At 44.3% G+C, this 23465-nt stretch overlaps 1 protein-coding gene across 2 annotated transcripts in view; it reads left to right on the top strand.

Annotated features, from left to right (window-relative positions):
• CLASP1 (cytoplasmic linker associated protein 1) overlaps positions 1 to 23465 on the top strand; it is a 1635412-nt gene that overhangs the window by 877673 nt on the left and 734274 nt on the right. For both annotated transcript variants that reach the window (XM_086957100.1, XM_086957101.1), the window contains one exon: positions 20944 to 21099. In XM_086957100.1, the coding sequence (XP_086813226.1) occupies positions 20944 to 21099 (156 nt within the window). The remainder of the gene's footprint in view (positions 1 to 20943; positions 21100 to 23465) is intronic.

A 23465-nucleotide genomic window follows, 5' to 3' on the forward strand; every position in this document is an offset into this window, starting at 1 on the left:
TTTATTAAGGGCCGAGTTAAGCGCAATGCATTTACCCCTAATGACTGCCTTGAACGTGTCCCACGTGTTGTATACCGAGGTCTCCTCCGGGTTATTGAGGGAGAAGAATTCCCCGATGGCCTCCCTAAGTTGCATGCACGATTCCCTGTCCCTCACTAGCGCTTCCGGGAAGTACCACCGCGCCGGTTTAGGGGCACTCCCCAGCCAGGTCAAACAGATAGTATACATCCCATGATCCGAGACAGAGATGGGGAGGATCTTTGCGTCCTGCAGGCAACCCCGGAGGGACTGGCTAAAGAATATGTAGTCTAGGCGTGAGTAGGTGTGGTGCACGTGGGAGTAAAATGAAAAGTCTCGTGTGTCCGGGTGCGCCACCCGCCAACTATCTAGGAGTCCCATGTCTTCCATCCGTGATTGAAGAGAGTCCGGAAATATGCCCAAGTCCGCTCTCCTAGTGTGGGTACTATCTAGTGTTGGGTGCCAAACCAGGTTGAAATCCCGCAAAAGCAGGACAGGCCCCTCTGCAAAATCTGTCACTTTGCTCAGTAATGCAAGCAAGAAACTCTTCTGACCAGTGTTGGGGGCATAAATTGACACCAGGGTGCACACCTTACCCTTCAGACGGCCCTTGACCATAACCCACCTCCCCTCTCTGTCACTCTGGGTGCACCCGGGCTCAAACTGTGCTGCCGGACTAAACATCAGCGCTACCCCTTTCTGCTTAGTGGCCGCAGAGGCTTTATATATAAGAGGATATTTCTTGTGTTTGAGGCGATGGTCCTCTGACTTCAGGAGGTGTGTTTCCTGCAGCGCAACAATATCTAAGTGTTGATCTAGCACGTACTTCCATACTTTTTGGCGCTTCTGTGGGGAGTTGAGCCCCTTACCATTCCATGTCCCAATTGTTATAGGCATTTGGGGATAGATCCGGACCAACCTGCCGTAGGCGCCCTCCCCAGTCCCACCCCCCCATCAGGCGATCTCCACCATCCGCACTTCCCCTCCCCACAACCCACCTTTGCCGGCAGAGGCGCCGGGACAGCCCTCCATGGTCACACTGTCAATATCGCACCGGCACTTAACATTATTTTTGTTTTTTTTTATATTAATTGTTAAACCATTTTGGGTTACATATATATTAAAAGAATGTATTAATCTTTTTAGTCCTATCATAGTTTGGCTAAGTAAAATATTATCATCGGCATACTGTAAGTATTTGATTTCTTTACCCATTACAGAAGGGGAATGTGAATTTACATCATTAAAATTGGTTCGGAGATTAGACATAAATAAATTAAAAAGACAAGGAGCGAGCACACATCCTAGTTTTAAGCCAAGATTTGTTTCGAGGCGGCGGGTAGTATGTCTACCATCGCCAATTTTGACCTGCACCCAGGTATTTGAGTACAATAATGTAATCATTTTTATAAGAGTTTCTGATATACCCCAATTCATTAGCTTTTTCCAAAGAATATTTCTGGGTACAGAATCAAACGCTGCTTTTAAATCAATAAAACAAATGTACAATTTTTGTTTCCTACATATGGCTCTTTCTCCTAGTAAAGACAATAAAATCAAATTGGTAAGAGTCGATTCTCCCTTCCTAAATCATGTTTGAAAGATTGGGATCAATTCTTCTCTTTCCGCCCAAGACTGAAACTCCTCTAACAGACAACTGGCGAATATTTTAGCATCTACGTCTGTGAGGGTATTTAATCGATAATTTGCAGGGTTCTCCTGGGGCCCGCTTTTGTAGATCGGCTGTATTATACTTCCCCTCCATGAATCCCGGATACAGCCTGTTTTAAGAATATCATTGAAGAGGGCTGTTAATAACTCTGGCCAATACTCAATTTTAGCTTTAAAAATAGCTTTCGGCATTCCATTAGGGCCAGGTGCTCCATTTGATCTAATTTTGAATAAAACTTTTTTAACTTTGTCTACCGACCATAACTTAGTATTCGTAGAGCCTGGTGTATCCCTTGTGCCAAGAGGGTCGCACCCTTCACCTGACTCCAATTTACATTTGGGGTCAGGCCATTCAAGCTCCTCTATCAGTTGGCTTCGGGAAGTTAATTTATTATTAAAAAAATGTATCCAGCTTAATTCATCTATATTGGCACTTGTATTTCTAAAATTTTCATTTTCTAAGTTATTAATTATACTCCAAAACATTCTTAGATTCTTAGATTTACATGCGTAATGGAGTTTGGCCCAAGTCTCTTCATAATACAATTGTTTAGCCCTCCAGATTTCATTCTTATAACCCCTCTTTAGATTTCTTATTTTAAGCGACGTTAAAAAGTAGGAAGATCCCTTTGCTTTTTTATACACTGATCTTATTGTTTTGTTGAGAGACCGTTTCAAATATAATAAGCGTTGGGAATACCAACCTGGGTTCCTAGGATTCAAAATTACACCCCCAGATGGTTCCCTATTGGGAAATGTATTCAATAGGGAGCCACATAAGGTAGGCCATAGGGCAATCATTGGGGTTCCATCAGAGTATTTGACCTGCGCATCAAGGATTAGAAGAGAGAGAAAGTCAATGATATCTTTCTCTGTTTTCTCATTCCATATTAACCTTTTTAAATTAAAAGCGACCGGGGCCGGTCCTAATATTTTAGTCTCTGGTAAATACTCGAAGGGTAAATTGATCGCAATAACTTGCGGATTATGGTCGCTCTCAATCCTTGGCACAACCTCATAACTTTGAACTTGTTCTGAGAGTTTATCTGACAATATCGTTTAGTCAATTATAGAAAGACAGTCAGCTTTATTAAATGTTGGAAAGTGCTCTCTATCATATAACATTGTTAAATTGTATTTAATAAATTCACAATTAGACTATTGGGATAAAAGATCTGAATGGGTTTCCCGCTTTTTATACGATAAAAGATGAGTGTTAAAATCTCCCGAAATGATCATCTGAGCATCCCTATGATCATAATATAGCACTTTCACCATTTCCCATAACTGAATAAGTTGAAGTGATCGCACCTTTTTTTCCAAACTTAAATAAGCATTTAAAATGATCAACGATTGACTGGCTATTAATTTAACACATTGAATCCATTTGACTTGAAGGTCTATTTCATAGTGTTCAACATTGAGACTTAAAGAAACATAAATTGAGAGTCCCCCACTTGGTCGACCATATGCAGCATCCCTGCATGCTGCATTCAAATATTCGTAATAGCTGATCAGCGGAGTGCTGGCCAAATTCCACGTTTCTTGCAATAGTAACAAATCAAACAATTTTAAAAAACCTACAACATTTACATCTTCTACAAGTGTGTTAAAACCATTTGTATTCCAAGAGCAAATTCTAACTGCTGTTGGTGCATTGTATGAAGTACCCCAACATCAAGCAGTCGTTGCTGAATTTTTTCAAGATAGAATAGCCGGGAGCCAACTCCAATCATCCGCTGCCGCATGAACCCCTTTTAGTTCCTCACACACTCGTAACCCTGGCTGACAGCTTTTAATTTTAATGCCACCTAGCCTATTTAGGGCTGAAGATGGACCTGAAGCGCCTTTCAATACTCTAAATTGATTAACATCGGTTTGGTGTGGAGTCTTCTTCTTCACTATGGGTATTAGTGGGGTCGGATATTGCAGGCCGTGGAGTCTCCATACTTTAATCCCCCAACTTTCAAAGTTGTTAGAATTCGCTAATATTTTCTTTACAATATCATCCTTTAACCACGTCGTGATGGTTGTCTCCCTATTACCACCATCTATCTTAAACTCTACAGAATCCAGGTCCTCGGATGCAACATCCTTAAAATCAGGAGTTGCTTTTAGTAATTTCAGAATGTTCCCTCTATTCAAAATATCATGTGAACCGCGGTCGAGTATTGGGGGCAGAAAACCACTTTTCGGTTTTCAACCTGCAGTTTGGGGGATTTAATATTACTCCTAGGCCCTGGACTGGATCGATCAGTATTACTCCTAAGCCCTGAATACGATCGATCCATATTCCCAGCAGTCCCCAACAGGGGATTATCTTGTAGTTTGGGGGATTCAATATTACTCCTAAGCCCTGGACCGGATCGATCAGTATTACTCCTAGGCCCTGAATCAGATCGATCCATATTCCCAGCAGTCACCAACAGGGGATTATCCGGGCGATTTAAACGATCAGGCTGCTCTGGCTTAGATTGAGCCAGAATACTGGGACCCTCAGCCTGTTCATTCTTGTTAGGATGCAAAGGGGAGGGATTCACTAATTTTCCATGAGGCAGCTTCTGGTCTTGTTCACAGGGCTGTGCTCCCTGACTAATTTGATCCTTATGCGTAAGGGAAGGGTTTACAATTGTATCAATGGCCATATATTGCTCTCCTTTTGAAACTATTCCATCATCTCTAGACCAAACGGACCCTATTTGTTTTGGATAGGTGTGTATAATATTATTAGACCCTATTAATTCTTTAACTGGGATAATCTCATTCTGGAAACAGTTTTCAGTAAACTGATAAGTGTGTGAGTCTTGCATTGGCTTATCTTGCCCTACCTGGTTCTCTCGGATTGGCAGTATCTGGATTTTAGTCCCCACATTAAGAATAGGCTCTTCCTTTGGCCCTTCACTTCCAGCTTTACTGCATGGCTTAACCTTTTTATTGGCCTGAGGTGCAGTCGAATGTCTAAAAATTGGGAAGAGAGCCACGGGACCAGAATTCAAGTTTAATGGGCCGCTATTGTTTGCTACCCCGGTAACAATTTTTTTTATCCCGGGCTGCCTTATGTGCTTTTCTCAATCTTTTTCTCTCTCTTTTTGATAAAACTTCAGGTACTCCTGTTACTTCAGTGGCCATAGTTACTATTGAGCTACTCTTATTTGACTCCCGATTTATCTTTAATTTAGGGGAGTGTGATGCCTCTAAAGGTACATCAGTATTACCAGCTACTGGTCGGGGGGCCACACTTTTAATACTAGCCATCCACGGGGGAGAACGTTTTAGGACCAGAGGATTTTTTTCTATAGTTCCAGTATTTCTAAAGTCTTCACCCCTCCCATCTTCCCTACCGGATAATAGTTTTACTTTGTGGACCATAGAACCAACAATTGATGGCAGGTCAGAGATTTTATCAATCTATTGTGCACTCGTGCAGGATATTAACTGATTTTCTTTATCAGCTTGAACTTTAGAAATCAAATTAGTTAGTTGAAGAAGCTTCGCGTCAATTCCTACAACGTGTGTCGCTAAAGTATTTAGAATATCTACCTGAATGTCTAACTTGTCAGAGTGGAAATTAAGAGCTTTTGTTATAGAATCCATTGTATTAAGCAAACAATCCCATACTCCATGCTCAGAATTACTAACGTTATTTTCCAAGGTGTCTGGTTTTACCTGAAAATTTCCATGAAACTTTGTTAGAAAAGATAAATCTGCAGAGTTAAAAGGATTACAATGCTCATTAATATCCAACTTAACATTATTGCTCCTACTAGCCACACCTGGAATCAATACAGACTTATTGATACAAAAGCTATTTTCCAAAATTATACTGGATTTATCCAGATTAATAGGACGAGCCTCCCCAGTTAGGGAAAGATGATCAATCGGGCTCAATACTAAATCATCACCACCACCCTTAATAAGTGGCTTAAACACATTATAATCAGCCTCTACGGCCACATCACTGACATTATGATTCGAACCCGAAGAGATTTCAATTACCGAGCATACACAGTTCCACTCTCTATAGATCTTTTGTTCGACTCTTCCGTTCCTAAATGTTGTTGATTCTCCACCACAATTAGATCAGTGGGCTGATCGGTTGGCTGATCCACCGTATTATGACGGTGAATTTGTGCCTACGCCTGCAGCCTTCCGGTGTACACTGGTAAATTTTCCGACGGGTTAAGCGCTGGGTCTTGTGTGTCTTTAACCTGCTTTGGAAGCGTTTCCTTAGGGCTACTCATTTCCAACGCCTTAATTTCACCCAAAATAGTTTTAGGATCTTTCAATGGAGATGAATGGCCAACAATTAGATTCGAAACCAGAGAGACCGGCTCATCGCGTGGCCTTGGTAGAGACGAGGTAGATTTAGGCTCAAGGTCTTCTCCCAGTTGAGCACTATTTAAACCCGGTGACGATACAAGAGAAGTAAATGAAGATGATCTACAATCAACGCCAGAGTTGCCATTATCCTTCTTAATTTGAGTTCTGTTTTGCTTTTGAGTATGGTACTTAAAAAAGTAACTCTTAATTGACGGTTGAGCGTCGACGTTGGAAATCTTCTGAATCTTCCCAGGGACTACGGGGGTTAAAGGTGATACACTCAGCTCAGTTGATTCAGTCAAGCAGTCCCTTGATGTAATAGCCCCCTAATTTTTTCCATCTGATTTTGACTGTGTCCCTGCTTTGGTTAAAGCATCCAGTCTGTGACGATGTTTTAACTTCGGCGGAGCACCGCGTTGGAGACCTGATCTCATCGTTAACCAGCACCTTGATGTAACTTCAGTAAGTTTTAATAACGTAATAAGTGATGTTTAAGTTATGATTAAGGATTAAGGGGTTAAGGGATCCTCACGCCTCCCAAACATGTCCTGTTATTCCTTTGTTGCTCTTTGATGGTCTTTTGCCCCCTCTTACACCTCGAGGGTTGCCTTTCACCACCACCTTTGTGCCTGCCTCAAGCTACACCAAGAAAATGGGCTTCAAGAACAGAGACATAGCTCCTCACCACTGCAGCTCACCTCCCAGGCCTGTCTGCCCCAAGTCCTGCGCCGAGCCAAGCCCAGCTCCGGAGACACCGCAAGCCGCCAAGACCTCCAACCGCAGAGATAGAATGGCGGGGGAGGTGCAATGACTGAATGCTGAAACGCAGCGGCGGCAGTCAAGCACAGGGTGAGCGGCGGCAGCCGTCAGGGAAAAGCCGGAAAAGCCCGCAGCAGCGAAAGCGGTAATGGCAGCTGTGGCGGGGTGGGATCGTCAATCGACGTGGCAGCAGCACAGCAACATAGCAACACAGGATCACACTGGCTCGCAGCACGGCCCAGCTAATTTTCTGCTGGGATACTCCTTTCTTAAAATAAAAATTGCTTTTGAGCACTTTTTATGTTTTTGTTAATTTACTGCTCCAAGATAGGTGTCTGCTATCTTTGAATAGTAAATTAAAGCAAAAAAAACCACGAAATTTCCTCTGTCATAATGCATGTGACTTTTAATTAAAGAAAGAAAATATTGTGCTGTTCCGCATTGGCAGTATGGAAATAACCATTTATTTTGTTTTTGCTGATGCTAAACAAAATAGCAAAAAGCATTCGCAAAAAAGTGATTCTTATTATCTTTGCCAATGCATGTTAGACTAGTGATTAGACACAAAAGGTCTGTTTAGCTATGCATACTCATACATTGGCATCTAGTTGTATTTTTGGCATATACTGTCTGATATTTACCAGGACGTTTTTAAGAGCATGATGTTCGAGCTTCCGCTGCATAAGATAAAGGCTGTCCTATAAGCCTGATTTTTTTACTGTCATTACCCTATCAGCGTTTCATTTTTGCACTATGTATCATGTGGTTTTACCATCGAGGCAAGAATGTAATAGTAGAGCGCATCATGAGAAACAGGATTAAATGTCCTGTTATGTTGAACTGTTTGTGCATCATAAATAGCACTGGGGAAGCAGATGCAAGCTTGCTTAGTCGGGTTCTTTGTTTGGCGGGTTTGCCTTTGCTAGTGGGTCAAAAGTCAAATAGGAAAATCTGCACAGTAATTGTTTTTTTTTTACGCAAAGAAGCTTTCAAAAGGGCTGTTATATTGAAGATAACCATATCTGCATCTCTCACTTGAGTAAAGCTACATTGGCTGCAAAAGTCATTTTCAAACCGCATTTGACAGTGTATCGAGATCAAAACTCTGGTCTAAACTCAACAACAGGGCCATCCCTTCAAATATATTAAAAGACAGTATTGCCCTTTCTCCAGTATTAGGGTGTCTTTCATAGAGTCACATGCTTGAATATTCCCCGTCGTCGATGTGGGAGCCCCACGGTAAATAAAATCGCAATAAAATCCCAATAAAATATGTATGTAAAAACATAACACAAAAATACACAAACCAGAAATACTTGTAGGTACCAGGTTAGTATTCTCACATAGCAATACATAGAGAGAAAGAAAACTTTTGTAACATATCCCTGTCATTATATTAGTCCAAACTACAGCCAATCAGGTCAATCACCCCTCTAGAACCTTCTCCTCAGAGGCTCAGGCCCTCAGATTTTCTACCGCACGTCGTGTGAAGGGAGTCTCCCTGAGCTCTGCTCAGTTTTCTACTTTCTTCTGGGTTTCCAGTGTTTTTCTTCAATGTCTTCAAGTAAGAAGTCTTTGTTTAGACCATGTTCTTCTTGTGGGAATTTGAGACTTTATTCTGAGGACCTCCACAAGAAGTGTATATACTGCCTCTATCCTGACCATGAGGTAGGCAAATGTAAAATGTGCAGGACTTTTTCCACCAAAACCCTAAAGGATAGAAAGGGTTGTCTCCTCCTTTGGTTGCAGAGACTGAAAGGCAAGGATTCAGCTCTCTCTGACGCAGACAGCCTGGTGTCAGGTACTTCTAAAGCCACCTCAAAGCGTAGCAGTGTGCAGGATTTACCTTCTCCCTTCTTGAAGAAGAAACTTTCCCTCTTGAAGGCACCTGTGGTGTCTACACCTCCTCCTGCTACGCCTACTCTCCCGAGATCTGACTCTCAGGCGTCTACGGCTTCTTCTAAGCATGTTTCAGCCACAAAACGTGCAATATCGTCGACGGGAGCATCGACGATCGTCCCGACGACGAGATCTACCATCTCCGGCTCGTTGACGACAACTGTGACGACGACTTCAGCTTCTCGCTTGTCGACGTAGTCTGTGTAGACGAAGGTATGCCTCAGCTTTAAGACTGTCTCGTCGACGATTCCAATCGCCTTGATGTCGAAGAAGGGTCTCTCGTCGTCGTCAGGATCTTTGTCGACGAGGGTTGTGAAGAGTGCCCCCTCTTCGTCGGCTGTCCCGTCGACGAGTGCTCCGTCGACGGCGGTTTCGTTGACAATAGCCCCGTCGGTGACGACTCAGTCGATGGTGGTTCTATCGACTGTGTCTCAGTCGATGGTGTCTTCGTCGATGGTGGCTTCATCGACGTCTGTACTGTCGTCGACGACTTCGACAACGATATCGTCGACAGTGGTTCTATCAGCCTTCACATCCTTGCCTCTGGTGCCACTTCCTTCATCCGGGTCTGGTTCTTCCACCGTTGACCCCTCTACACCAACATCGCCAGGTGCCTTTGGAACAACTTGCCATTCCAGGAGACACGCAGCCCGTCACCCCTGTTTGCGACAGGTTCTGAACAGGACTCTGGTTCTGAGGAAGACGAAGATGATCACTTCTGGGCAGCACGAAGTCCTTCTGAACTAGTCATAAAGTGTCAGGACTATGGGGATGATCATGAGGATTCGTCTTTTCAGGAGGAGGAACCCTCCTCTCAGGTTCCTACTGCAACACTTCCACTTTCCCTCATTTCCAATCTCCAGTATATGCTGGAGGATTACAACAGGTGTTTTCCGCCATCTCGCCATGGCTCTCCTTTGCCTACAGCACCTACACCAGCACCGGCTTCGGCCGCTGTTCCACTGCCGCAACCGGCACCGCCATCTGCCCCGGTTACGGTCTCTATTCAGATCCACGCTACGGTGTACAAAGGGGATGATGATGATGATAATCTTCGTCCAGACAAAGAGGATCGCAAGCTTCAAGATGACTATGACGGTGATATGCAAGATTGGGACGATAATCAGATTTAGACACCGTCCCCGCCTCATGCAACTCGTGGGGATTCCCCTCCAGTTGACATCGCAGGCTTTCACCAACTCATGGACAGAGCGGCACTCTGCTTTAAGCTTCCTATAGTCCAAAGGGAAGAAGACTGCTTTCTTTACGACTTTAAGAGTCAACCTTTCAAACAGGTTTGGACAGTCCCCATCATGGACTTCATTTGGAATGAGGGAGTCCAGTTGATGCAAACGCCGAATTCCATCCCGGCTCAACTACCGTGATTGGAAAAAAAGTATAAGGCGCCACAGGGTTCTCCAGCTTGCTTGGTGGCGCAGCCTAAGCCAGATTCTGTGGTCACCCAGGCCGCCCAGCGCCGTTCCAGAAACCCATCTTCCCCGATTATGGCTCCGCCTGATCGTGAGGGTCGTCGCCTCAATGCTATCGGGGCGAAAGTTTTCAACTATGGCTTCCACAACTGTAAGGGCCGCTAATGCTCTGGCCATACTGGGATGCTACGACCGTCCGATGTGGTCTGACATGTCTGCCTTTGGTGCCCTCATTCATGAGTCCTCCAGGGCGGAGGCTCTTAAAATTCTTCAGGAGGGTGAAGAGGTCATAGACTGCTCCGTGGATATTGCCTGCACTGGCTTCCGCCAGCTCGTGGGGCAGCTGTTCTTCACCGTCAGGGTTGGCTCCGTTCTACCTCTTTTCACCAGGAGGTTCAGGCGAAAATTCTTGATATGCCTTATGACGGCGAGTCACTTTTTGGTCAACATGTCGATGAGGCACTGCAGACGATGAAGAAGGATACGGACACTGCTCAATCCTTGGGCACTTTACAGTTTCGCAAACAGCCCTTTCGTGCTGCGTGCGGACGCGGTACCACCTCTTCCTTTCGTGGCTGATCTAATCAGTACCGCTCCTACGGCCAGGGAAAGCAGAGGTATTCAAACCAGCCACAACAGACCTCTCGTCAGCAGTCTTCCAAATCATATCGAGGAAAGTCTTCCTATAGAGGATCCGCTTCCAAAAGGCAATGACTTGCCTTCCCCGCACAAGGTTGGAGTTCGAATCTCCCGGTTCTTTTCTCAATGGTCCTCAATCACCTCGGAACGTTGGGTGCTGGACACTGTATCGAAGGGTCATGCTTTGGAGTTTGTAAAGTTTCCTCCTCACACTCCTCCAGCTGGTCCACCTCCAGCGCACTTAAAAGAACTTTAACAGCAGATTCGCATCATGATTCAAAAAGGTGCCATCGAAGTGGTTTCCGAACATCAAAAAGGGATGGGATTTTATTCCCGATTTTTCCTCATACTCAAAAAGACAGCCGACTGGCGTCCAATCCTCGATTTACAGGCACTGAACAAATACCTGAAGTGCCAGTCCTTCCGCATGCTCACGCTGGTGTAGATTCTACGTCTTCTCTGCAAGGACAATTTCATGACCACAATCGACCTCCAGGACGCTTATTTCCATGTGCCAATTCTTCCTCGACATCGGAAGTACTTGCGCTTCCGGGTGGGGCGGAGAGACTTTCAATTCAAGGTCTTGGCTCCAGTGGTGGCTTACCTACGTCTACAGGGCGTTCAAATTTTTCCATACCTGGACGATTGTCTCATCAAGTCGCAGTCTCGCAACCACTTGTCTCGAGACACTCAACTCTGTCAGACCTTATTTCGCTCCCTCAGTCTTTCCATCAATACCGAGAAGTCTCAGGTCAACCCCAGCTCCCTGCAGGAACTTTCTAGGCACCACTCTGGATACGTCACAAGCCAAAGCGTTCGTGTCTCATGAACGTTAGCTGCTGATTCTATGCTTAGTGGCTCTCCTTTGTTCAAAAGAGTCAGTTTCCGTTCGCATGTTGAAGTCGTTTCTGGGAATGGCGTCCTCATGCATTTCTCTGATCCCAAATTGCAGACTCAAGAGTCGCCCCATTCAGGAAGAATTGGACGGTCAGTGGCGTCAGATCACAGGCTCTTTCAGCGATCTGGTCTTTGTGACCGCTCAGATGAGGTCGGCTCTCCATTGGTGGGCGCAGCCGTCCGGTCGGCTCTCCATTGGTGGGCACAGCCGTCCAATGTGGCTGCCGGCACTTCGTTCCTCACCATCGCTCCGGAACTCATTCTGACCACAGATGCCTCCTTGGAAGGTTGGGGCGCACACCTTCAAGGGCTGTCCATAAAAGGCAAGGGGACTCCGTCTCAACGCTCCTGGCACATCAACAGGCTGGAGTTGATGGCCATCTTTCAGGCTCTCAAATCGTTCCATCTTCTGATCCAGGGAGAATCAGTGCTCATCCAAACCGACAATACCACCAGCATGCACTACGTGAACAAGAAGGCGGAACCAAATCTCCTCTCCTGTCTCGATTGGCGCAGACTATCTGGGATTGGGTGCTTCGGCACCACATTACCCTGACAGCAGTTCACCTACCAGGCATCTCCAACATCCTAGCGGATGCCCTCAGCAGGTCTGCTTCATCGACTCACGAGTTGGAGCTGCATAAGCCGACTCTGGACTTCATCTTTCGGCGTTGGGGTCATCCGCACATGGATCTCTTTGCGAGCCCTGTGAACCGGAAATGCCAGTCCTTTGTAAGTTGGCTTACCCATCCAGAATCATTCGCAAATGCCCTTTTGATGGACAGGTGCAATCTATTCGCCTACGCTTTTCTGCCGATTCCACTGGTTCCTCAAGTGTTAAGGAAGATGCAGAGACAGCCGTGCCACATTCTCCTGATCGCTCCCAGATGGCCTCGACAAGCGTGGGTCTCGGAACTGCTGCTTCTTTCACAGTGCAAACCCATTCTCCTTCATCCTCAAGTGGATCTCCTCACGATGGACGAGGGTCAGATCTGTCATCCGGACCCCTCCTCTCTCAAATTATCGGCCTGGAACCTGAGCACCTTGAATTTGCCCATTTGAACATTCCACCAGCATGCAGGGACATTCTCGCCAATGCCAGAGCTCCATCTACAATAAAAGCGTACAAACTAAAGTGGAAAAGATTCTGTCACTGGTGCGCAACGGCCAACATTCATCCTGTGCATTCTACTCCAGCTCAGTTGCTACCGCTCTTTCTAGAGCTAGCACAGTCAGGACTTTCCCATTCCACTTTGAAAGTTTTCTTGGCGGCGATTTCTCGCTTCCGGCAGGATGGCTCCTCCTCTCTCTGCTCGTCCACAGTCATTCGTCAATTCTTCAAGGGTCTGTTCAGGAAGTTCCCGCCCATTTGGCGGCGTCCTCCAACCTGGCACCTCAACATCGTTTTGGCGTAATTAATGAAAGCCCAATTGGAGCCCATCCACAAGGCAGATTTAAAATGTTTAACTTAGAAGGTGGCCCTTCTCCTTGCTTTGACCTCTTCACGTCACGTAAATGATATTCACGCCTTCACAATTAAGCCTCCTTTTCGCCAATTCATATCAGACTGTGTTGTGCTTTGCACCAACCCGGCTTTCATGCCTAAAGTACCCACTGACTTTCACCTTAATGAACCTGTTTTCTTAAAGACTTTCTTTCCCAATCCTCAATCTCCAGCGGAGCAACGTTTGCATTCTCTGGACGTTAAAAGATGCCTTAAATTTTACATCGATAGGACGGCACCCTTTCGCAAATCTGATCAGTTGTTCGTAGCCTACGGACGCATGCGCAAGGGACGTTCTGTTACCAAGCCAACTATTGCACGTTGGATTTCTTCAGCAATTTCTTTCTGCCATCAGAAAGCTGGCAAGCCTCTTCAATCCTCGGTGAGAGCTCATTCCACCAGGGCGATGTCATCCTCTACTGCCCTGTTCGCCGGTATGCCGATTCACCAAATTTGTTGAGCAGCTACGTGGTCCAACAGGCACACTTTCACGAGACATTACTGCCTTGAAACGATCAACGAAGCTGATACGGCAGAGGGACAAGCAGTGCTTCGCAATCTTTTTAACTAAGGTGAGCCTCTGCTTTCTACCCTCCACCTATATGGTTTGTGTAATGATAGTGTTATTATTATTATCATTCCTACATGGCTATGCTATGCTATCTTGCATCTTTATGCCTATTTATTGCTGTTTTTGCTCTTACAGCTGGCTGTTACTGCTCACTGTTCTATTCAAGCATGTGAAAATATGAAAGACACCCTAATACTGGAGAAGAACAATTGTTACTTACCTGTAAACAGGTGGTTCTCCAGTATTGTTGTCTTTCATAGATTCACATGCGACCCACCCGCCTCCCCTCAGAGGCTCGCTTCTCCTCCTAGACTCTTTTGTCACTCCTGTGCTACGAAAATCTGAGGGCCTGAGCCTCTGAGGAGAAGGTTCTAGAGGGGTGTTTGCGCCTGATTGGCTGTAGTTTGGACTGACATAATGACAGGGATATGTTACAAAAGTTTTCTTTCTCTCTATGTATTCCTATGTGGGAATACTAACCTGGTACTTATAGTATTTCTGGTTTGTGTATTTTTGTGTTATGTTTTTACATACATATTTTATTGGGATTTTATTGAATCTATGAAAGACACCAATACTGGAGAACCACCTGTTTACAGGTAAGTAACAATTGTTCATATTCTGACTCCTGGGTAAAGAGAAGAGTTAGCGCCAGATGGACCACCGTGGGCCAAATCTTACACAAATAAAGGCCTGAAGTAAGATTGCATACTGGTACCCCTATTATTGAACCTATACTTGGCTGACCTGCCGGATCACCTGGTGAAAGTGAGGACATTTACACCAAAAGTGGCAGCCTCAAAGTGAAATCTCTTCAGTATGCAGACGATACAGTCCTCTTGGACCCAACACCGATTGGCCTCCAGAGGCTCTCTAATGCGCTCTCCAGCTACTGCAGGACCAGTAACCTAAAGATACACGCAACGGAACGAAGATAATCCTAATCTCCTGCAAACTGGAAAAAAGGGAACACTGTTTATTGAAGGGAAGGTCATTGAAGTGGTTGATGCTTATAAGTATCTGGGGCTATGGCTGGACCCCAGAGGCATTTTGACACCACACATCTACGTCCAACAGGGTGTAGCAAACTCCCTACAAAGGGCATTACACGGGCATTACACAAGCTGCAGAAACACTGAAGAACCCAGCTCTATCCCCTCTCTTGATGGTAACGGGATGCAAATTCCTCCCTACCATCTCCTTCCGGGCAATGACATTAAAAGGCAAAACGGCCAGCTGACCCGACAGGGCTCAGTCCTCGTATTATCAAAGAGTTTTCTGGCTCTCAAATTGTATCTCGCGCACCCAATTTCAACAAGAGTTTGGGTTAGCTTTGTAGCACTGGTTACTATAGCAACGTTTGTCGTCTATACTTTTAAAGCAAGTCAGGCGGAGAATTACACATTAAACATAATCTAGGAAGTGATAAACTATCCGGCAACAAACTGGCACAAGCACCAAAATCACACCCTAGAGGCACTGGAATCAAGTGAAATCTGTACAAGCAGCCTGCCGGTGGTCCTGTTTGCCGAACTGCTGATTAAACAAGCGAGGCTATTCTCAACTGAACATGACGATTATGAGTGCAGAAATTGGCACACAGTATGAGCCGAGATATTTCCATTCTACCGCTCTCTGCCCCTTAGCTTGAGCATGAAACGTCGGCTAATGGGCTTGAGATCTGGACTAATCCCTTTAAAATCCTATTGGTACGGACAAAGGAATCTGGATGACTTTGACAGACAATGTTGCCTCTGTGCAAATGGAGAGGAATCATTGAGACATGTACTTTTGTATCTGTGATAAGTTGCTCCAGTTAAGGAAGTTTTGGCCTCCACTGGTATGACACATTTTAATTGTTAGGTCCTGTAGAGGCACCTTAGAAGTCTGTTTCAATCAATTAATCAGGGAATTGTAAGCGCACTACTCACCTGTGAGGGTCTCAAGGGGCTGGGGGGTTCAGCAGTACCGATTTAGTCGAAGAGCCAGGTCTTGAGCTCCTTTCTGATTGTGTACAGGGAGGGGGCATAACCCCCGGTTCTGGCTCTGCGGATGCTCAGGGTTTGTGAGGTGATTCAGCTCAGCTAGCAGCTCAGTTGGCAGCCAGTTTTGTGAAATGTATTAAATATGTAGCTGCTCTGTTTGCTACCCCTCCCCATCCCCCCCCCACTCTTTCATCCTCCTCCATGCTGAATCACACACTTTTATACATCTGGATTGAAAACAGTGGCTGTAGTGGGACAAAGGGAAGACTTTTAGACTGCGGAGGAATTGGCCTGTCATTATTTATAATCTTTTTTAAGATGTTGATTTTAGCCCGTCACTCTTCTGTCTTTTATATCCGCTTTTAAATGCTTTAATTTCTTATTCAATCTGTGCATTCCTCCCCCTGTTCTGGGGGCTTCGATTGTCATGAATTAAATTAATCATGCCGACTTAGCGGGACAAAAAAAAGACCAGACACAAGGGGGTCTCTACGGATATGTTCATGAACGTGAACGGCCTGGCAAGCAAACTGTTGGATGCGGACTTCATTGACTATATCAGGGCCTTTGACATCGTGGCTCTACAAGAGACTTGGTTGAGCAAACCCCCACATCTGCAAGGATTTCTGCTCTTCTACACAAGTGCACTAGCTGAGGCAAAATACGGCCATCGTCAGGGGGGTCTGGCCATATATGTTGCATGTGGAACCAATCTTACTGCCCGTGATCTAGGTTCTCCTTCATCTGCAGCTCTTGCTGTAAACTTATACTCTTCAGGCACAACCCGAGCAACGAATCTCAACATCACAATAATCACTGTTTATATCCAACCAAAGCAAAAAGGCAAATTAATAAAAGAAATGTGCAAGTTGGTAGAAACTTACATTACAGAAGGACTATCAGCGGAGCTCATTCTTACGTGTGGTCTAAACCTAAATTTAATGGGGTCCTCCGCAGACGCCGAATTGTCTATACAAAACACAATCTGGAATATTCCAACGCAAGGGGAGCCACTCTCAAGCAAGCAAACAAAGGCGGGACAGTCGGCCTTGGAGGAATTGGAACACTTATATTTAAGAGCACTAAACAGTAGATCAAGAGGAGATAATCCCCCTGTAGCAACATACTGCTCATCTAGAATAAACACAATACTAGACTACACTTTTGTCTCCCTTGAGCTGTTCCCTCAAATTACCCTATTTCGTTTAGGGGACAAAGGGGACAGTGATCACCGGCCACAAGGAATCGAGCTTAGAACAACAGTCCATATGTTCGAGCACTGCCGGACCGCTCATGGAGTAGATTATACTATTAATCTTAAGAGAATCAAATTTGGGCCTGCCACACATTGTAGAATGGTGGGAATCGCTAAGGAACACTTTGAACTGAGAGCCAGATTAGACGAGGTTAAAAAGTGGGAAAGCTTCACTCATACCATGGCAGTCTACACAACGAAAATCAAGCCAAAAATTCAACAAGGAATTGGCGGTGTGAAATCGATATCGCAATTTGCGCTGAAAGAAATCAAGCACACCAAGAGAGTTATCTATCGTACATTGAGACAGCTACAGTGGAACCCTCCAGATACAACACTACTAAATTTATTGCGAAAGCAAAACGCTCTGTTGAAAAAACAAAAAAAGGATGCAAAAAGGGACAAAGAGAACGCCATGTGAGCCAAGCTACACGCCGATATTAAGCAAAACAACAGCGCAAATTTTTGGAGAACCATAAATAGATTTGTTCATCCTAATAACGAGAGAACTACCTCCAACATTTCGGAGGCAGTCTGGTCAAAATATCTTGGGTCTCACTTCCATGAAGCCACGGAGTCTAGAACAAAGGGGGAAAACTCCTCGAGCGCTTCCGAAGGTTCTAACATCAGCGCTGCACATGTAGAAATCAACCAGATCACACAACGTAAAACCGAAAATGAAATCTTAACTGTTGACTCACCAACTAATCAAACCATGATCATAAAAAGGCAAATAGGCAAGGGAAGGAAGGAAGGGGCCCCCAACCCAAACGGTATACCGCCTGTGCTCTATAAGCAAGAGTCAACATTCTGGGCTGAAGCATGAGAACCACTGTTTAGGGAAATTAGGATGACAAATATTCTGCCAGAGTCATGGAGTGGATTCATCATTGCACCAATTCATAAGTCAGGGGACAGGTCAGAGCCTCAGAACTATCGGCTAGTTGCACTACTGGATAATGAGGCAAAATTTTTCGCGGGAATGCTCCTGGAAGAGCTCCAGGCCTGGGCAGAAGCAAAATCCATCATCCCCTTGAACCAGACCGGTTTTGCAAAGAATGTGGGGACGACCACAAATATAATGATGGCAATGCTCTTTGACAAGGTGGAAATTACTAGGAGCTCCTTGCATTTGTGCTTTATTGATTATAAAGCAACTTTCGTTCATGTAAAAAGAAACAGACTGTGGTCCAAACTACATAACTGGGGGCTCCTCCAATCCCTTCTAAACCTCCTGATAAGCCTGCACACTAACACCTGGGTCCAGATTAAACTGGGCGACGGAACGCATTCCAACGGACAAAGGGCTTAAACAAGGCTGTGTTCTGGCCCCCACACTTTTCAACCTGTTTGTAGCTGACCTTATACAGTTATGAAACGCCTGTAACTCGCATGCTCCAAAACTGGGAGACAACTTAGTGCCTGTCTCTTATACGCAGACGATATAGTCTTGATCAGTAAAACGAGAGTAGGCCTCCAACATCTTATAAATGCCACACTTGACAACAAAAAGAAAATGGTTTAATGATAAACCTCGATAAAACTAAAACCATCACCGTGAGCAAAAAAAGGGAAAAACCCTCAATATGGTTCTGAGGTAACACCCGAATAGAGAGCACCACGGAATACAAATATCTGGGTGTAAAGATCGACAAAGGAGGTCAATTACTTGCACAGAGAAACAGCATCAGGCACAAAGGAATCGATCTGGCAATCTCCCTAAAATCTTTGAACTCCAAATTAACCGGCCCGTCGATTCTGCCCATAGTTGAAGTGATTCGTGCAAAGTTATTGCCAACAATAACTTACGGAAGCGAAGCCCAGAAAGGAAGAGACACCAAATTACTGGACTTCGCAGTTACAAGCACGTTTAGGATTATATTTGGGTTACCCAAACACACCTCCACCTCGCAAATAAGGCTCGAGTTTGGCATCCAGAAGCAATCTCTTGCGAGACATGGGGCATACATCGTAACGTGGGATAAAATACGAAAAGCCGCTTCAGGGTCACTAAACGCACAGTTATGGAAAAGAGTTAAGCAGGCACACTACCTCACCCGCAGCGAGATACTTCAAAGAAAGACTACACAAATTGGGACTGAACCAACTATGGGAAACTCCCACCAGCACCGGTGTACTCAAGAAACTAGTTTGGAAATACTATTGTGGCTGGAGGACAAAGCCTCACTCGCTGAAAGGTCTCATGGTTGGATGACTCTGAATACATACTGTGAGCAAGCAGCCCAAAAGTACTTTAACACAGGTTATGCCAAGCATACTAAATTTAGCTTCATGAAGTTTAGACTTGGCTTGTTACCTGGCACTCAGCATTCTCCACCCTGGCTGAAGAAGAAGATGGACCCTAGCTGCTGCCTATGGGGGTCAGCATCGGAAGACCTGCTGCATCTATTATGCTCCTGCAAACAACTCTCACAAGAACGGCTACAAATATTAAAAGTAAAATTCAACCAGCGTGGAATTCGAACTAGGAGGCAGACTGTTCTGCCTTGCCTTGCTCCAAGTGACCCCCAACTAAACTGCGCTTTGGTAAAATTTCTAACAGCATGCCAAAGGAAATTGCCGGAAATCAAAATATTGGCAGAAATCGAACTTTTAAATTTACCTGTGCATTTATAAACAAAGTATTACATCTAAGAATTACCATGGTGTAAACAAACGTGACATGCATTTCTGGTTATACCGTGCCTAAATAAGTGACTTTTAATGTCAGAATTTTTATTGTACAGTCTTTTTAATAGAATTTTTATCCTCTTACAACTAAGGAGTTTTTATATACAAAAATTGGTCTGTAATGAAATATTTTGTGTTGCAAGGGTTTTAACAAACTATGCAAATAAAATGAACTTGAACTTAATCATGCAATAAAGATCTTTCTAGTCTATCTATCTATGGTGAAAAGAGGGTGTGGACTCCAGCCTTATGATAGATTGCAGTTTATGAGTAGAAGGGTGTGCGAAATCAAATATCGGAAGAAGGAACAGACTTTTAGTCTTAAGTAGATGAGGAGTATTGGAAGATGGTTAAAGAAACTGGATTTGTTTACTCAGGACCCCAATTGGTTTTAGAATTCCTGTGCTACTCATATAAAAGGTGGCAGACCACCAGGTTTGTGTATTTTAAACGACTGAGGTCGCTGGTACATCTGCCCTCCACCAGTTAGACCCCCCTGCCCCTCCTCCCCCACACCTCTTGGGTTCTGCTCTGTTTGCCTTAGTAGGTTACTATAAACCACTTGTATAGGATAAGAAGCTGCATATATGTATTGGTTATTTATTCTTTCTCCACTCGTGAGCTGCTGCAACTGTTACACCTTAAGACAAGCAGTCAGTACTATTTCTTTAATTTTGATACAGTGGTTCATCACATGATCGATATGGGTTACTTTGTGTTTAATTAGACCCATCATCCATTCATAATTGGTGACTTCTTTGATGGCCTTCGGTGCCTGCACACAGACACCAGTGCCGCTTACCAGAAACATTTTAAAACATGTTAGATTTATTAACCATTTCATGTCCCTCGAACATTCAAAAACAGGTCTTGCCAGTAAGTGACACTATAAAATTGAAGCAGAAGTCAAATTCTCAATGTGCAGATTAGAGAAGTTTTTGCAAGTGGTTGGTATATTGTCCACTTTACACAGCTGCTCACAGAGTACTCAAGTTGCACTCTTACCTGAACATGTTCACTTTCTGTTGAAATTCTTTATTTTTTGCCATTTTCTTATTCTAGCACGGACCATGTGTTTTTCTTCTCATCCTCTGTATTACTGTATTGCTTTTTCTTAATTTGTAACTGTTGAAGAAATAACACTTTGTTAACTGACTTTAGTTTAATTTCTGCATGAAGTGGTTTTAAACATTCTATTGAATAGCCACAATTCCTTTGAATTATGTTGTAATAAGTAGAAAAAATAGATTTACCTAATATAAACATGTTTCATGTGGTAACTTTCTCCAAACTCGTATTTGCAGCTGGCAGCCGTTCCAATTCCCCAGGTAAACTTCTAGGAAGCACCTACGGGGGAGCACAGAGAGTCCAAGCAATACCGTCTTCTGCAGAGAAGCGTAGCAAAATCCCACGAAGCCAGGGTTGCAGTCGAGAGACGAGTCCTAATAGGTCGTCATTAGGTAAGAATGTTTTGCACGTTAATGGTAAAGGGGACCATGGCATGGCTTTGCAAGCTTTCTCTACTATTATATCCATTAAGGTATGCTTTGCAACAAAGATATGAACTTTGTACGTAGAACAAGACCTCAGTTGAGTTCATCACATTTACAAAAGGTGATACTTTTGTCACTGAGGCTTTAGTATACATTAAAATGTACAACACAAGTATTACGTATTTTCATTTATTGAATATAGTTGTGAGAGATTTTTGCTGCTTAAGGACACATATGTTCTGTAATTAAAAAGTTAGTTCCTGCAAAGAATTCAGGGATTTTTATAGGCTGTGAGCAGCAGCACTTTAGCCAATATGCTTTCCAATTTGTCCAAGAATGAAATTAAAAAATTCTCATTAAATGACAGAAGCGCTGTTTCCTTATTCAGCCATCTTAATACCTTTATGCTTTTTTTGGCACTGCTTTCCTTCTTGAAGAATGGCGACTACAAAAGTCTTAATATTTGTTAATGTGTTGTAAGTTTAATGGAAGACGAAAAATTGACTATAAATGCAAGCAAGATACAAATACTTAATTCCTAGCCACTAATAATCGGGTCCTGCATTATGATTACCTCGATGTTAGATTGTTTTCAGCTACTGCAAATTGGATTCCCAGATGGAATGAAGTTAATTTCCTTGAAACACACAAAAGCTGATGGGGAGACTCCTTGCAATCAGTTTAACCACTGCCAATCGCTCCGAGAAGCACTCCAACCTATCGTGTTTTTGCTCACCATGCCACGTCAGTTTGGACCCATCCATATGCAAATCAGTTGTTGGCCCTGCTCCTCATGGGAACAGTCCACACCAAACTGCCAAGCCAGGTCCTCCCTGAACCTGAACACGAACAGGATGGGCTCATCAGACTGGTACATCTTTGTTCGAGTGACAGAGTGCATGGGACCCACTTCTAGGCATACCCAGGCCACTTGGGGTACATGAGACATACAAAAGGTGATGGAAGGCTGCTTGGATTAGGTCTTACCACTGGCAATCGCTCGGGTAGCACTATAACCCATTGTTCTTTTGCTCACTATGCCATCTCAGTTTGGACCCAGCCATATGCAATTAAGTCTTGACCTTGCTCATCATGGGAACAGTACAGCCTGAACTGCCAGGCCAGGTCCTCCCTGAACCTGAACACAAACTAAGTGGCATGGGCAGGGGCGTAACAAAGGCCCCCGCAGTGCGGCCCCCCTGAGCTCCAGGGGCCCCCTCACTCAGCGGACCCAGCAAGCAAGCCTCTTCGTCTTCTTCAATTGAATGGTGCGCAACGCAGGGCCTCCCCATAAATTAAATAGCAGCAATTTGAAAGCGGCACCAAGCATCATATGCTTCAAAATTACTGGGGACTTCTCAAAGCATGCCTCCAAAATAGTAATCATCAGGAGTGATAGAAACCTTGAGCAGTGGCATAACTAAAAGTATGTGCTCACCTGCAATCTTCTTTAGGTTCAGATAAACTCTACCCCTCCCACAAGGTCTGTCTTTTCCTCTTTTGAATGATTTGACAAAGAACAGCAAATAAAACTGACTGTTCCAGACTGAAACCTGGCTCATAGACACATCTCAGCTAGTTCTTGAGTGCAGGGGCGTAACAAAGGCCCCCTCACTCGGCGGACCCAGCAAGCAAGCCTCTTCATCTTCAATTGAATGGTGTGCAATGCGGGGCCTCCCCATAAATTAAATAGCAACAATTTGAAAGTGGCACCAATTTGAAAGGAAAGGTGTACATGTAAATGACAATTTAATTGAAATATGGAATGAGAGCAACCAGTCAAAAAAGCTGCCATGAGGAAGCCATAATATTTTAGGCGCTTTGTTTAAAGTGACTAACCCTGACTAATATACTGGCTCTTGTGTGACTGCTGGGTTGCGTGCCTTGATTCATTGGAACTGCTGAATCATTTCACTTGCCAATACAGGCTCTGTTTCCTTGTAGTTGAGCCTTTTTACAAAGTGGGCATAAATTATTTCCTGTACAGGAATCTGACTACTTCTCCTGAAAACTTCCCGTTACATTCCACAATCACAGGGTACTGTAATTGCGCTTTTGTTTAAACAATTAGCTTTCCCATGTGTGACTCCTAGACGAACAATAGTGCATACATTTTCTCCAGCCTCCCTGAACTTTTTCACTGTGGTCAGTGTGAAATCCTGTGGCAGTTTAATAACAACACTGACTCCTCTGTACTTTATTGATATATCTTTCTTTGCATCCCTTGCTATTACTTATTGATCAAGTACTAGAGAAACTTGCCTCACACCATGCTGGCAATATGCTATCTAAGCTTAAAAAGCCCTTTACTCGTCCTGCCTCCTGTCCATCAC

Source organism: Lissotriton vulgaris, chromosome 2_1 (genome assembly GCF_964263255.1).
Source record: "Lissotriton vulgaris chromosome 2_1, aLisVul1.2, whole genome shotgun sequence".
In the NCBI taxonomy this organism is placed as follows: Eukaryota; Metazoa; Chordata; class Amphibia; order Caudata; family Salamandridae; genus Lissotriton; species Lissotriton vulgaris.